At 39.5% G+C, this 15,498-nt stretch overlaps 1 protein-coding gene across 1 annotated transcript in view; it reads right to left on the bottom strand.

Annotated features, from left to right (window-relative positions):
- Nucleotides 1-5,762, bottom strand: part of LOC101689910 (calcium-binding mitochondrial carrier protein SCaMC-1-like) — a 132,095-nt gene extending 126,333 nt beyond the window's left edge. Inside the window, exon 1 of the mRNA XM_045081988.1 lies at nt 5,583-5,762. Within this exon, the coding sequence (XP_044937923.1) occupies nt 5,583-5,762 (180 nt within the window). The remainder of the gene's footprint in view (nt 1-5,582) is intronic.
- Between the last annotated feature and the right edge of the window lie 9,736 nt (nt 5,763-15,498).

Genomic DNA, 15,498 nt, shown 5'->3' with positions numbered 1-15,498 from the left:
AAGTATCTTTTTTAAAAAAAGATTTTATTTATTTATTTGACAGACAGAGATCACAAGTAGGCAGAGAGGCAGGCAGAGAGAGAGGAGGAGAAAGCAGGCTCCCTGCTGAGCAGAGAGCCGGATGTGGAGCTCGATCCCAGGACCCTGGGATCATGACCTGAGCAAAAGGCAGAGGTCTTAACCCACTGAGCCACCCAGGTGCCCCTAAAGTGTTATAAGTATCTTTATTTATATTGTTCAAAAGAAAAAGTATATAGTTCAAAAGGTACAGGCTTTTTGATTCATGATTATTATTTTTGAAAGATAGTATGTAAATAAAAATTACACCATTTAAAAATATTCCTTAGGAGCAGTTACAGTCAAACAAATGATGGATTAAATAAATGAATTTTTAATAACCTTTCATGGATCCCAAATATCAAATAATAAACCTTTACTAAAACATGGTTACTTCTTGGCTATACATGTTTGTTCATATACAAACATACCATCATTATTTGTGTCCAAACTCTTAAAAGTCAACCTCATTATCTTCTCATTATCTTTAAGGTACTGCATAAATGTGCTAAGCCTCAACAGATTGCATGCATTTATATCAACAGATTTTAACAGTGTCTATAAGAGAGAAGAAATTATATTAGAGACGTGAGATTCAGACAAAGTAGATTTTAAATTACAGTGTTTAAACATGCATACATTTATCTTATATAAATTAGGTATTCTGTCATAGATTATTGGTACCTTAGTTTTAGAGTAAAATTTCTAACACTAAAAACATAGAATCTTTGAGTATTAGATCTTTCAAGAAGTTTAGCAGCTGACTAGTCTACTCTTCTACTCAACAATCATTCATGTATCCACCCACTCAGTAAATGCTTGAGAAAAAGAAATGGACCAGATATAGCCTCTCCCCTCAAGAAGTTTATAGGCTAATGAGGAAGACACCAAAGCCATTATGATAGAAAATGTTCAAGGTTCAATAGCCAAATTATGGAAACAACCCAAATTTCTTCTCATAGATGAATGGGTGAAGTGACATGTATATATAACTCAGCCATTTAAAAAAAAGAATAAAATCTTGTCCTTTGCAACAACATAGATGGATCCGGAAAGTAGAATGCTAAATGAAATAGGTCAGCCAGAAAAAGAAAAATACCCTATGATTTCACTCATACATGGATCTTAAGAAACCAACCAAACAAAAAAAGAGAGATTAAAAAAAAAAAAAAAAAAAAAAAACCCAGACAGACTCTTAACTGTAGAGAACATAGGGGAAGTGGGTAGGAGAGTGGATAAAAGAGGTGAAGCAGATTAAGAATACAGTTATCTTGATGAGCACTGAGTAATATATAGAATTGGCAAAGCACTAGGGGCACCTGGGTGGTTCAGTGGGTTAAAGCCTCTGCCTTCAGCTCAGGCCATGATCCCAGGGCCCTAGGATCAAGTCCCACATTGGGCTCTCTGCTCATCAGGGAGCCTGCTTCCTCCTCTCTCTCTCTGCCTGCCTCTCTGCCTACTAGTGATCCCTGTTTGTCAAATAAATAAATAAAATCTTAAAAAAAAAACTTAAAAAAGAAGCCCTATATTGCACACTCAAAACTGATAGGACACTATACTTTAAAAAACAACTAGAACTCTTGGGAAATATATTTACATATTTTACAAAATTCTTATAATGATTAATGTTTTATTGAAGAACAGAGATACTAATTACAACATAAACTAAAATATATCCAAAGGAAAAAAAATATTCAATGTTCAGTGGGAAATAAAGATGTGAAGGAAACGGTCAGAGAAGTAGCTCTACCCGAACATTCTAAAAATGAGTAGCAAAAGGTGAATAAAGATACAAGAGTGTGAGGGATGTAGCAGAGACCACCAGCTATCTACCAAAATTCCTTCTTGCCTTCTTTGGACACGCCACTAGATTACATTACTAATTATAAAAATGTCTCCCTTGCAGTTAAATTTGGTCATGTGCGCAAGGTCTCACTGATGAAGTAAGAGGGAGAGTAATGTGTACCACTTCTAAGACTGGCTAACAGAATCCTACATGCTCATTCCACTTTCACCAGCTAAATGCAGATAATCATGAGAGACCCTTGAGGATGGTAGGGCCACAAGAAGAAAGGAATCCAGATCTTTGAATAACTGTAAGGTGGAGAACTGCGACACCACCCTCAACAGCTACCAAGAAATCATCTTATATACCATAGTAAAAGGCTTGGACTTTTCCCAATGACAAGGAAATGACTTTTCCCAATGACTTTTCCCAATTGTCAAGCCCCTGAAGAATTTTAAGCAGGGTCAGGATATAATAAAAATGTAACTTTTAGAAGGGCCATCTGGTGCAATATGGAGGAAAAATTAGTGAGAGGAAAGGCAAAAAGACTGGTTATAAGACTGGTTACAGTGACTCAGTGAGAGATGGTGGGGGCCAGGGCTTACTAGGAGCGATAGGTATGGAGAGGAAGGGAACTGGTTATGAGGTATACTAAAGAATTACATAGGGCCACGTGATGAACTGCATGTTGGGGTAAGAGAAAAGGAGGAATATAAAAAGGCTTGGTGGTGAAACACTTAACCAAGACTATGATCATGGGGGGAAGAGGAGAGACTCAGAAGCAGGGCCTAGCTATCCATTTGTGAGTCACCCACACTAGGATGACAGTTGGAAGCTTGAAAAGTAATCTTGAAGCCCACCTGTGTTTGCAGGGTGAGCCTAAAGAGAGTCTATAAAGGGATCTGAAAAGCACCAGCCAGAGAGCTGAGACAAAGTGCCAAAGCAAAAAATACAGGAGTCGTCATCAGTGTTCCATGCCGCAGAATAGAGCCCAAGAGCCAAACTACGCAATGCAGAAGTCCTTAGTGACCTTTCGTAGAGGGAAATAATGGAGACTGAAGTCTCGCCACAGAGAAGAGAAGGCAGAGAGTGCAGACACAGCTTTGTCAAAGACCAGACTACAGATGGAGGAAAATGATAGGACGATCACTAGGTGGGGAGACTAGGCCGTGGGAGGATCACTGTTATTAGGAAGAGTTTGAAAATACCGGAGGAAGAAAGAGAATAACAGAAGTTGTACTTTTCCTATTTTAAAGGAGACGGAAACCGGGACGCCTGGGTGGCTCAGTTGGTTAAGCAGCTGCCTTCGGCTCAGGTCATGATCCCAGCGTCCCACATCGGGCTCCTTGCTTGGCAGGGAGCCTGCTTCTCCCTCTGCCTCTGCCTGCCACTCTGTCTGCCTGTGCTTGCTCTCGCTTCTCTCTCTATGACAAATAAATAAAATAAAAAATCTTTAAAAAAAAATAAAGGAGACGGAAACCAAGTTGACAATATAACTGACTTTGGAAAGAACAAACATCCCATTCCTTGAGCCTAGTGGAAAGAAACTGAGCATAGATGTAACTAAAGGTAAGATTATAATCCATGTATCAAATTTATTGAGGTTTACTAACTGCTTTAAGCTTAATAAATAATCTTGGGCATTTTTCATTTATATACTCATTAATCATCATAAGAACCTTATGAGCTAATAAGCACTATTATTATCCCCATTTTACAGCTGAAGAAATTTTTCAAGAAGGCCAGAAATCTGAAGGAATTCAGTGCAGTTCACCTCTATTTACTCATTGAAGTAAAGGGCATGTTCAGCTACTGGAAGAGGGGAGCAAGGAATGGCAGGGGCTGTGACTGGGGTAAGTCAGAGTTTTTCAACCTCAACACTATTGATATTAGGAACCAGGAACCAGATCATCTTTTGTTGTCCTGTGCACTGTAGGATGTTTAGCAACATCCCTGGCCTTCATTCACTAGATGCTAATATGACACACACACACACACACACACACACATACACATGCACACATGTGCACATATGCACACACACATATCCGCAGCCATCATGGGGACAAAAATGTCAAAAACATCAAATGTCCCTGAAGGGCACAATCACCCCTAGTTGGAGTACCACTGGAATAAATGAAATGAAGATAGAATGGACTCTGGACAGTCTTCTGAAATCTAGATCTTTACTAGAAGGGAAATGGAATATTAAGATTATGGGGCTATATTCAAAAAGAAGGCATAAAGTCATCAATTTGTTTTCTAGGTAATGCAAAGTGAACACAGCAGAAAGACTTGGACACAGAGGACCCAGTGAAATCACTATATATTATGTAAAATTAAGACTGGTATCTGTAGCTGGCCTCGGGGGATAAATCATCAATTTCTATAACAAAATATGACACAGCATTATCTAGGGGATGTAGTTATCCCCGCATTTTTCTGCAGGCACTATATAAGTCCCAAGAATTATGGACTTAACAGTAAATGCTACTGTCCTGATTGTCCGGACTCCATGTTGTGTGACCTCAGGTCCATTATTCAATTCAAGCCTACCAGATGGAAACTTGTTAAATATTGTTATTTTCTCTTACTGAATGTACTTAAATCTCTTCACAAGAAAAAGATTTCTAGAAAACCTGGTGACCCCTTCCCCTTTTCAAACATTCCTATGCTGCTGCTGGGCCTCGTAGTCTCTTAGAGAAGCTTAAATTAAAACACTCTTTTATTTATTTTTTTTACCCTAGATGATCAGCTAGTTAAATGTACAGGTGTGGAAGTGGGGCTTCTCTGAAAACACAGCAGTCAGTATACGAATCTTAAAAAAAAAAAAAAAGCCTAAGGATGTCAGAGCAAAAGGATGGAAAGTATCCAAGCTCTTGATCGCATTGCTGAGCCAGTGAACCAATCCTGGAACCAGTTTTCACTGGACCTGTTTGGACAGGAAACTAATCAAACCTCTGTTATTTAAACCACTTTCTGCTGGGTATTCTGTCACAGCTGAAAGCATAGACATAGAAAATCATAACTCACAGAATAATTACAAACTGAGATGAGATTTGTTAAGCTAAATGATAATTCTACATTATAGTGTATGGCATACTGTTGAGGCATAGTATAAATACTTCAATATGTGGTTAAACTGAAAATATGTGGTTGTGATTAACATGTTAGGATCAGAACATCTCCAGTTCCCCACCTGCAGAGTAGCCAGTGCACACACAGGAATGTCCCCAAAGGGCATGGGGCTGCCCTAAGTAGGAGCCTTCTGGAGCAAAGGGCTATGCAGGTTGCATGGACCAATCTATGGGATGCCATCACAGGCTATGACAAGCCATCACAGGCTGTCAAGGCAGACCCTTGGAGTTACCAAAAGCTAACAGAATTTGAACACAGGCCCTAGGCATTTAGCTCACTGGGGACTTTGGTTAATGTTGGGATGGTGCAAGTGGGCCTTTTAAGAGTTTCAGTGGCTTGGACCTGTCTTAAGCAAGATGGTAAAGTCTTCAACATGTTTTCCCATGTTGAATAGGCCACTATTAGGGCAGAAACTTATGTTAAGTGTTCCAACAGCTGGGCAGTTTTAAGTGAAGCAGCTCACATGAAAAAAATTTCTAACCTGGAGAGCTCAGGGAGGGCTAAAGGGGTCTTCTCAGTCCCCACCCTCAATCCCACCCCCACCCCCACTTCCTAAATGGTTCTCCCTGATTCTGTGTGGCCTGAATGCACTATGGCCCACCTCCTTGTCCTGGCATATGGGGATGCCCATAGCTTCCAGTTCTTTCTGCAATTCTGTGATGTCCGCCATGCCATTCCCGCAGTGGTCCAGCTTCTGGAAGAGTTCTTCAAAAAGGCTGTTGGATTTGTCTTCCTGGCCAACCACTGTGGGCAACAGAAAGCTCCACATTTGGTGCAGCATGGGCACAGAGCGCTAAGCCTCCTCTGAAAGGTAGGAGAGCCCCACCGTCAGATGGAGCTGCCCTGCAGGGGACACGGTCTCTGGGATCCTCCAAGTTTCCAAGGCAGCTAGCTGGTAGGTTCCCGCCTGTTGGGCAACAGGCCTGGTTCTGGATTTGCTTCTGTCAGTCTTGGTGGGCGGGGCAAATTTGCTTGCGACCACCATTGTTGTTGTTGTTATTGTTTAGATTAAGGTTTAGCCAGGGATTCCCAGACAGCACATTCTTTTTTATTTTTTTTTTAAGATTTTATTTATTTATTTGATAGAGAGTAAGAGAGAGAGAGAGAGAGCAGGGGCAGGGGGAGAGGCAGAGAGAGACGGAGAAGCAGACACCCCCCCTCAGCAAGGAATCCCATTCTGGGACTCAGTCCCAGGACCCTGGGATCATGACCCCAGCCGAAGGCAGATGCCCAATGACTGGACCACCCAGGCGCCCCAGACAGAACATTCTTTTTTTTTTTTTTTTTAAGACATTCTTTTTATTTGTTTGACAGAGATCACAAGTAGGCAAAGAAGTAGGCAGAGAGAGAGAGAAGGGGAAGCAAGCTCCCTGCTGAGCAGAGAACCTGATGTGGGGCTTGATCCCAGGGCCCTGGGATTATGACCTGAGCCAAAGGCAGAGGCTTTAACCCACTGAGCCGCTCAGGCGCCCCCAGCAGCACATTCTTAATTCAAACTCCAAACTGACAGAGGATAGCCCCATCTTTATGAGTTCTTAGGTGAGGATTTTGTTTGTTTTTTCAGTTTTGTGCTCAGAGCCATGGTTGACTAGATCAGACTCCATAGGGCCATCCTGGGCCAATTCTCTTTCTTTTTATTATTAGACCTAGGCTTCCTCTCCCATTCCCATAGGGTTGTTGAAATCCAAACTCCTTAGAAACCAAGGGAGAAAATATTCAGACTTTTTATATCTATAAAAGCAAGTGTAAACTAACCTTTCTAATATTTAACATGAATTGAAAACTGCATGTATATATAATATTTAAATAAGAATACAAAAAGTGTGGGTGGATGAATGAAAAAATTTGAAACCCATTGCTGCTGTGTAATGGGATTGACCCCCTGGTCTGTGGGCTAGATGAAAGATTTGGTAAGAAATTCAGGAAGTCTGTAATCGGTAGCGACCAAGGATTGCCATCAGAAGTACTGCTAAAGTCAAGAGAACAGATCAGCCAAAGCAGTGGAGCGATGGAGACCAGCACTGAACACATAGACAAAAGACCAACTGATGCCAACCAGCATGCTCCAAGGATCTAAATGGGCAGTTTGGCCCCTAGCCTCAGTGCCACAGAAGTCACAAGTAAACCACGTTAGGGCCTCAGAAACTCAGATTCTCTCCTAAGGAGAACATTAGTGACCAAACACAGTACTATCTAAAGGTCCTAATCAGTTAGCAGACAGTCCAAGTATTAAAACAAATTAGATATTTGGTTCTTTTTTTTTTTTAATGCAGCAGGTAGGACTCAGGAGAAAGATCAGAAAAACCAGGTTATGCAAATACATTTTATGCACATGTCTGATTTTTAGTATGAGCTGAAATTTAGGAACCTTTTTCCCATTAGTATTATTCTGGACCCATGTTTTTAAATCATCTCTGTGTGAACTGATACTGCTTATTGTTTCCTTTTGATCTCTACAGATGTTGGGGCAACGAGATAAGGTGAAAGTCAAAATCTTAGGATGGCAAAAGAGCACATGGGTGGCTCAGTCAGTTGACATCTGACTCTTGATTTCAGCTCAGGTCATGATCTCAGGTTTTGAGATAGAGCCCTGCATTGGGCTTCCCACGCAGTCAAGAGTCCACTGGAGATTCTTACTCTTCCTCTGCCCCTGCCCCCACTTGAATGCTCTCTCTCTCTCTTTCTCTAAAATAAATATATGAATCTTAAAAAAAAAAGATTAAAAAAAAAAAAAAAGCCTGAGGATGGCAGAGCTGAAGGATGGAAAGTATCCAAGCTCTTGATCGCATTGCTGAGCCAGTGAACTAATCCTGGAACCAGTTTCCACTGGGCCTATTTGGACAGGAAACTAATCAAACCTCTGGTATTTAAACCACTTTCTACTGGTATTCTGTCACAGCTGAAAGCATAGACATAGAAAATCATAACTCACAGAATAATTACAAACTGAGATACGTGTAATGAAGGAAAATTGCACTCATCTCAGTTTGGAATTGTTCTATGAGAACATAACAGAGACCATAATATATATTGAGGAGTGAAGGAAGGACTCCTGAAGTTTAGGTGATATTTAAGACAAGACCTGCCTATTTCCAGTGCAGAAAATAGCATTCCTTGTATTTTTAAGATTCCTGAGAAGAAAAGAACTTAGAAAGTTTAAAGAACTAAAAGAAAGCCACTGTCACTGGAGAATAATAAACAACACAAAGAATAGCAAAGGCTGAGATTAAAACCAGAGGCCACATTAAAGATCCCAGCTTTTATCCCAAGAACAATATAGAGTTTTATCAGCCAGGATAAGCCAGGTTATACTGTGATAACAAACAACTCCAGAATCTCAGTGACCTACAGGTTAAATACCTCACTTGTACATATATGCATCATAGGTCAGCAGTAGGTTCTGCTCCTGGGATATCAATGTCCTTACTCTGGGACTGAGGCAGCCACTATCTGGAATACCATTTAGCTGTGGCAAAGGGAACAAGGAACACGGGAAAGCAGGCTGTGGATCTTAAAGCCTCTGCCTGTAGGTGACATATTCAATTTCTGTTTATTTTATTGGCCAAAACAAGTGGCATGCTTTCCGGACTTCAAGTTCTCCCACAGGGAGGAATGCTGAATATTGTTGGGAAATGTTATAGCCTATGCCAGGAACAATTTATGCCTTTTTGGCAGCAGAATAACATGGTTTAATGTGTAAAGATCCTGCTAGCTACTGTGAGGAGAATGCAGGAAAAAGTTAGGAGCCAGTGCAGTGAGGTTAGTTACAAGTGGTCAGCTTGAGGAGCACCTGGGTGGCTCAGCTGGTTAAGCATCTGCCTTCAGCTCAGGAGCAGGTCAGGGTTGATCCCAGCATCCTGGGATTGAGTCCCACGTCAGGCTCACAGGGAGTCTGCTTCTCTCTCTCTCCCTCTGCTGCGCTCTCTCTCTTTCTCAAAAAATAAATAAATAAGTAAATAAATTCTTAAAAAAAAGAAAGGTGGGGGTAGTGATAAACTTGAGTGGTTGCAGTGGAGGGGAAGAGAAGCAAACAGATCATGATCATTTTAGAGGTAGAATTGAAAGAACTTTCTGAAGGATTGCAGGATATGAGAGAGAAAATGATACCTGCTATATTCTGAATGTTAATGTCCCTCCAAAATTAATATTGAAATCCTAACCCCCAATGTGATGGTATTAGGAAGTGGGACTTTGGGGAGGTGTTTCAGTTATGAAAGGCATGCCTCCTGAGTGGTATTAAGTGCCCTGATTAAAGACACCCAAGGGGCGTCTGGGTGGCTCAGTGGGTTAAGTCCTCTGCCTTCAGCTCAGGTCATGATCCCAGGGTCCTGGGATGGAGCCCCGAATCAGGATCTCTGCTCAGCAGGGAGACTGCTTCCTCCTCTCTCTTTCTGTCTGCCTCTCTACCTACTTGTGATCTCTGTCTAATAAATAAATAAAACCTTAAAAAAAAAAAAAAGGACACCCAAGGGCTCTCTTGCCCCTTCCATCATGTGAGGACACAGCAAGAAGCCATCTACGAATCAGAAAGCAGGCCCTCACCAGACGTCAAATCTACAGGTGCCTTGATCTTGGACTTCCAGCCTTCAGAACTGAGAGAAGTAAATTCCTGTGGTTTATAAGCCACCCAGTCTATGGTATTCTGTTATAACAGCATGAGGGGACTAAGACAGTAACAAAAATAACTTAGGTTTCTGGCATGAGGCACCATGTAGGAGTTGTCAGTCCCCAAGGTGCAGGAGATTGGGATTAAGATCAAGAGTTCAAACTTAGACTTGTTAAGATGCCAGTGATCCATGAACTGACAAAATTGCATGCACAGCTTACAAAAGAAGTCCAAGCTGGAAATATAAATTTGTCAGTCACTGGCATACAGATAGCTTTTAACCCTGTAGGAGAGAAGAATATCACTTAGAAAGTATAGAGTAGGAAGAGGGCCCTAGACCAAGCTCTGGAAAACTCTAAAATGTACATTTCAAATGCAGGCAACAGAGCCAGCATGGCATATGGTAAAGAGCTCAGGCTCAAATTCAAACTGCCTGCAACTGAATAATTTTGGGCACATGGCATAATTTCTCTGAACCTCAGTTTCCTTATCAGTACCAGTTCTGTCTCAACATTCTGTTGTGAGGATTCAGTTAAAAAAAAAAAAAAAACTTAATATGAGGCCTGGCACATAGGAGGCACTTCATAAGTGGTCATTATTTTTCATGTTATATTTGTATTAAAGGATGACTGAGAAAGAGCCTTCACAGAAGTAGAAGAAAACAGGAAAGTGAACTATTAAAGAATGCATGAGAAGAGGCTGTTTTGAGAAGAAAAAAAAAAGAGTCAAATGCTGCTAAAAGTATCAAATGGTGAGTAAAATTAAGAGCTAGGACTGTAAAGAGTCTTTTGGCTTTGGCAAGAAATGCATCAGTATTTTCAGTGAATTGGTGGAGCAGAAATCAGACTGGGGAGAGTTAGACTGATCCCTACCTCATACTTTGCATAAAAGTAAATTCTAGGTAAAATAGAGACCTAAAAGTAAAGATGTGAAGTCTTAAAGTGTCACAAAGAAAATGTAGAAGAATATGTTTGTGATCTCCGCATAGAGGAATTCCAAATAAGACCTAAAAAAAGCATGAACCATAGAATGCAAATTTGATAAAATTGAAAATACTTGTGCATCAAGAGACATCATTTAAAAGGTGAAAAAGACTCACAGATAGAAAATCCAACTTTACAACCTCTATAGAATAGTATTCAATATATATAAGGAATCTTAAATCAATAAGAAAAAGACAATTGACCTAAGAAACAGGCAAGTAATATGAACAGGGATGTCACCAGGACCTATAATCTATTAATGTTTCTGTATTGTCACTGTCCTCATTTCATTATGTCAGTTGTTTCTTTCCTTCCACTTACATTCATAATCCATCATCTTAATCACTACCTCCCATATCCCTTTACACATTTGCTCCCTCTTTCTTTGTCTTATTTATTTTGCAAAATCATAACCTTGAGTACATCCAACTCTCCATATTCTCTGCAAATTCACCTCTATCTCTCGCTTATATCCTCCATCCAATACTTCACAAAGTTCTTTCAATTTTATCTCTAAAATACATCATGATCTGTCTGCTTTACTTCCCTCCATTGCCACCACACTAGCTCAAGTTGACCACTCCAAGAATTTCCTGATTGATCTTAGTGCACAGGCTCACTATAGCTATAGATGCCCTTCCTTCAATGCAATGGAAAAATGGATGCAAAGTCTGTTGAGAGTTTGTAAGTACAATAGTGGAAAGATGGGGGGGGGGCCCACGCAATGGTTTCCATCCCTTCAATGAAAAATGAAGAACTGGTGAGAATGAGGATGTTAAATGTGAGTAAGAGAAAACCAGAAATAGAGGATGTGAGGGCCAGAAATTTGAAGAAATTGGAGAAAGTATAGCATAGTTATTGTGGAGAATGGGAAGGCTATGCTTTGAGAGAAACTGGGTAGGACACCATGAGTACACATTTGTAGTGATGAATTTGTAGAATATCAATTTGTGAAGTTTACTGTGTATCATCACGTAGTCCAGAATTGGGCACACCAATCTCATATAACTGCAAGGGACCAAAGCCATCACTTCAGCACTCTTGGTCAGAACTACCAATACACCAACTTTCACTGTGCTATGACATGGACTTTATTCTAGTCTACTCTTTGAAAGGCTCTGTGCCTATTTATTTCACTCAGCATATAGAGCTTATGCATAACAGAGCACTAAGACAGAAAGAACCAGCATCCTGATGACTACAGAACCATTATGGCAGCCTCTGAACTACATTTATATGAGACAGAAGTAAACACAGACCATAAGTCCCCATTATTTCTGGTCTTAGGCCAAACTATTTTTCAGTCTTCAAAAAAAGAAATCCACTTTGGCTAGGGAAGAAAGCTAAATGTAATTTGGCCACTGATCAGTAGAGGGTGACAGAACATCAGAATGACAGTTTAAGAATGCCTTTCAGTGTGGAGATTCCTTAAGAAATTAAAAATAGAGCTTCCTTATGACCCTGCAATTGCACTCCTGGGTATTTACCCCAAAGATACAGATGTAGTGAAAAGAAGGGCCATCTGTACCCCAATGTTTATAGCAGCAATGGCCACGGTCGCCAAACCGTGGAAAGAACCAAGATGCCCTTCAATAGACAAATGGATAAGGAAGATGTGGTCCATATACACTATCGAGTATTATGCCTCATCAGAAAGGATAAATACCCAACTTTTGTAGCAACATGGACGGGACTGGAAGAGATTATGCTGAGTGAAATAAGTCAAGCAGAGAGAGTCAATTATCATATGGTTTCACTTATTTGTGGAGCATAACAAATAACATGGAGGACATGGGGAGATGGAGAGGAGAAGAGAGCTGAGGGAAATGGAAGGGGAGGTGAACCATGAGAGACTATGGACCCTGAAAAACAACCTGAGGGTTTTGAAGGGGTGGAGGGTGGGAGGTTGGGGGAACCAAGTAGTGGGTATTGGGGAGGGCACGTATTGCATCGAGCACTGGGTGTGGTGCAAAAACAATGAATACTGTTATGCTGAAAAGAAATTAAAATAAACAAATAAATAAAAATAATTTTTAAAAAAGAATACCTTTATGAACCATGTTGTAAGCATTTTTCTATATCATTCAATTAATATTTTCCCCAACTCATTGACATATTTAACTATGAATTTATAAAGTATATAAATCTATGCTTAATAAAATGCATGGTTCATCACCTGGAAACATTTGGTGAGAAAAATAACAATTTTCATTATTCTTCCTTTACTTATCATTCTTTTTTACATTTTTTCTCTGTGTCCTACAATATCATGAAAGTTCATCAATTAAGGAATATATCACATCATTCTTTTCCTATAAATGTTTTATAAATATCTTTCCAAGAGTGATCAAGTTAATGAAACCCAATGTATTGGGTGCACCAAGCCACCTATGGCTGTTAACAAATGGTTAAATGATAAAATCTTTATGTTATCTGTGGGTAGCATAATTCCGAAGCATGATATTTGATCCCCCTTATTTATGTCAGTTTATTTGGCTATAATTCATAGTAATATTAACGAGATCAAAACTTTTCAATGCAATTATAATAAAGCATTTTATATCATACCATAGTGTGTTTTTGAAAGAAAGAACGTTTTTCTTCATCAGAATGTGTTTTGTCTAAAATTATTTTAGAAGTGTCACTCTTATTCATATTATTATAGGCTTAATTAATTCTCCCTTCTGAAGGATATTAATTTGCAGTTATTTATGGAGCACCTACTAGATGTTCAATTTATGTTTTAAATAATTAACAAATTACCAAAAACTGTGTTGCTTAAGACATCAGAAGTTTACTCTCTCACAATTCAGGTCAAAAGTCTGAAATCAAGATATAAACAAGGTCACCTTCTTCTGGAGTATCTAAAGGAGAATCTTTTCTTTGTCTCTTTCCAGTTTCTAGTGGTTGCCAGCAATCCTTGACTTCTAACTGCATCATTTCAAATTCTGCTTCCACCATCACATGACCTTCTATGTGTCTCTCTCTCTGTCTTTACATGGTCTTCTTAAAAGGACACCAGTTATTGGATTTAGGGCCAACTATTATGGCCCCTAGTAAGACCTCATCTTAACCTATTACATCTGTAAAGACTCTACTTCTAAATAAGATCACATTCTGAGGTTCTGGGTGGCCATGAATTTTGAAGGGAACACTACTCAGTACAAGTAGTAATGCAATTTTGTAGATCTTGAAAGCAATCTTAAAAGAAAAAAAGAATAAGATGGTTCTCCTTTATGGAATTAATATGGAAACTGAATATATTATATTCAGAATAGACAAATACCAAAGTACACTCAATTGAGTCTTTATATTCTACTTTATTTTTCATTCATGTGTATATACCCTACCTTGTTCTATAATGGTTTTGAGGTATCTTACAATAAAAACACTTAACAGTGTGCACAATATAAAACATATGTGGCTCATTGTCAATAAATAGTGTATACTTTTTGTTGAGACACAGTAGAGTTAGAAACTTCATGATAAATGAAGACAAAACCCTCTCTATAAATGCAATCCCCAAAATTCCATCACATAAAATTCATACTCACATTATTGCAATGTTAAAGAAGACAATCCTTTTCAATTAATCTTCCAGTTATTATGTGTTTTAATTTATTTGCCTTCACTTATGAGATGTGTAAGAAATAGACCAATTATTATTGATAAAACCCCAAATTATCATAAGGTCATTTTCTGACATTTTGCCCTAAAGAGGGTAATACCTTTAACTGATCCTTGGTTGAGGATTGCAAACAGGTGGTGGATGGTAGCCAATTGCCAATTGAGTTCTATCTGAATTCATGTTGTCAAAGCATTACACAATTTTGAGAGTAGAAAGTCAAGACCAGAAAATGGTAAACTATAGATGATAAGGGAAAACATGGTCATTAGCACAATTCTTATTATCAGACAAAAGAGAACACATCGTCAGCTCCTTGGGAGAACCAACATTTAATGTAGCAATGAGTTGTTTAAAAAATATCTCACTGAGTGATGAAAGAAGATATAGTCCTTCAAAAATTCCTAAAATAATTTACAGTAACAGTAAAGGCTGCTTCTTGTCAACAGTTTTGTTAAAGTGGAGACCATAATGCTAAAACACAGCTTAGCCAAGGCAATTTTGGGAATGGCTAGGATAACACAACTCCAATAATTGTGTCAGCTCATTCCAAGGACAAAAGTTAAAGTAACTGGAAGAGTAACTCAACCAAATATCCTTCAACACACCTCCCCAAATATTATTCTCCCACCTGGCCTTTTGGGAGGTGTGGAGTGGAAGACTCTGCCAGCTTGTACTCACTGATGAGAATCCAGAAAGTTAATATTCTGAGGTGTTAGATTTAGACACTCTTTAAAATCAAGTAATCAGAGGACTTCTGGGAAAGATGTCAGAGTAGGAAGATCCTAAGCTCACCTATTCCCACAGATACAACTAGATAACACCACATCACAGTAAATAAACCAGAAAATGACCCAAACACTGGCAGAACAGACGTTCCACAGCTAAATATAGAGCAAGAAGCTGCATCAAAGAGGGTAGGAAGCTCAGAGACAAGGTTGGGAGTCAAAGAGACATGTGGGGCTGCCCATGGGAGAGACAAGCATGCTAGATACAGAAAGGGGAAAGGCCCAGACCCCACAAAAGGCACCCCAGATACAGGGGATCTGCATAGGGAAGAGAAATCCCCCATAACATTTGGCTGTGAAAACAGAGAGGCCTAACAATCAGTTGGGCTTAACACCTAGAAATTTAAAAACCAGCAGGTTTGGTTCTGGGAGACCCAAAAGAGTGGAGTCCCCACCATAAAAAGACAGCTTAATAAATAGCCCTGCTGAGATATAGCATAGAAGCAGCAGTTTGAAAAGTGCCTGAAGTATACTGGAAGAAGATTTATTTACTAATCTCAGAGCATGTGCTGGAG

Source organism: Mustela putorius, unplaced genomic scaffold (assembly GCF_011764305.1).
Source record: "Mustela putorius furo isolate JIRA1106 unplaced genomic scaffold, ASM1176430v1.1 tig00000585_pilon_pilon_pilon, whole genome shotgun sequence".
Taxonomy (NCBI): domain Eukaryota; kingdom Metazoa; phylum Chordata; class Mammalia; order Carnivora; family Mustelidae; genus Mustela; species Mustela putorius.
The sequence above is the reverse complement of the archived record's forward strand: the minus strand, read 5'-3'. Positions and strand labels throughout refer to the sequence as shown.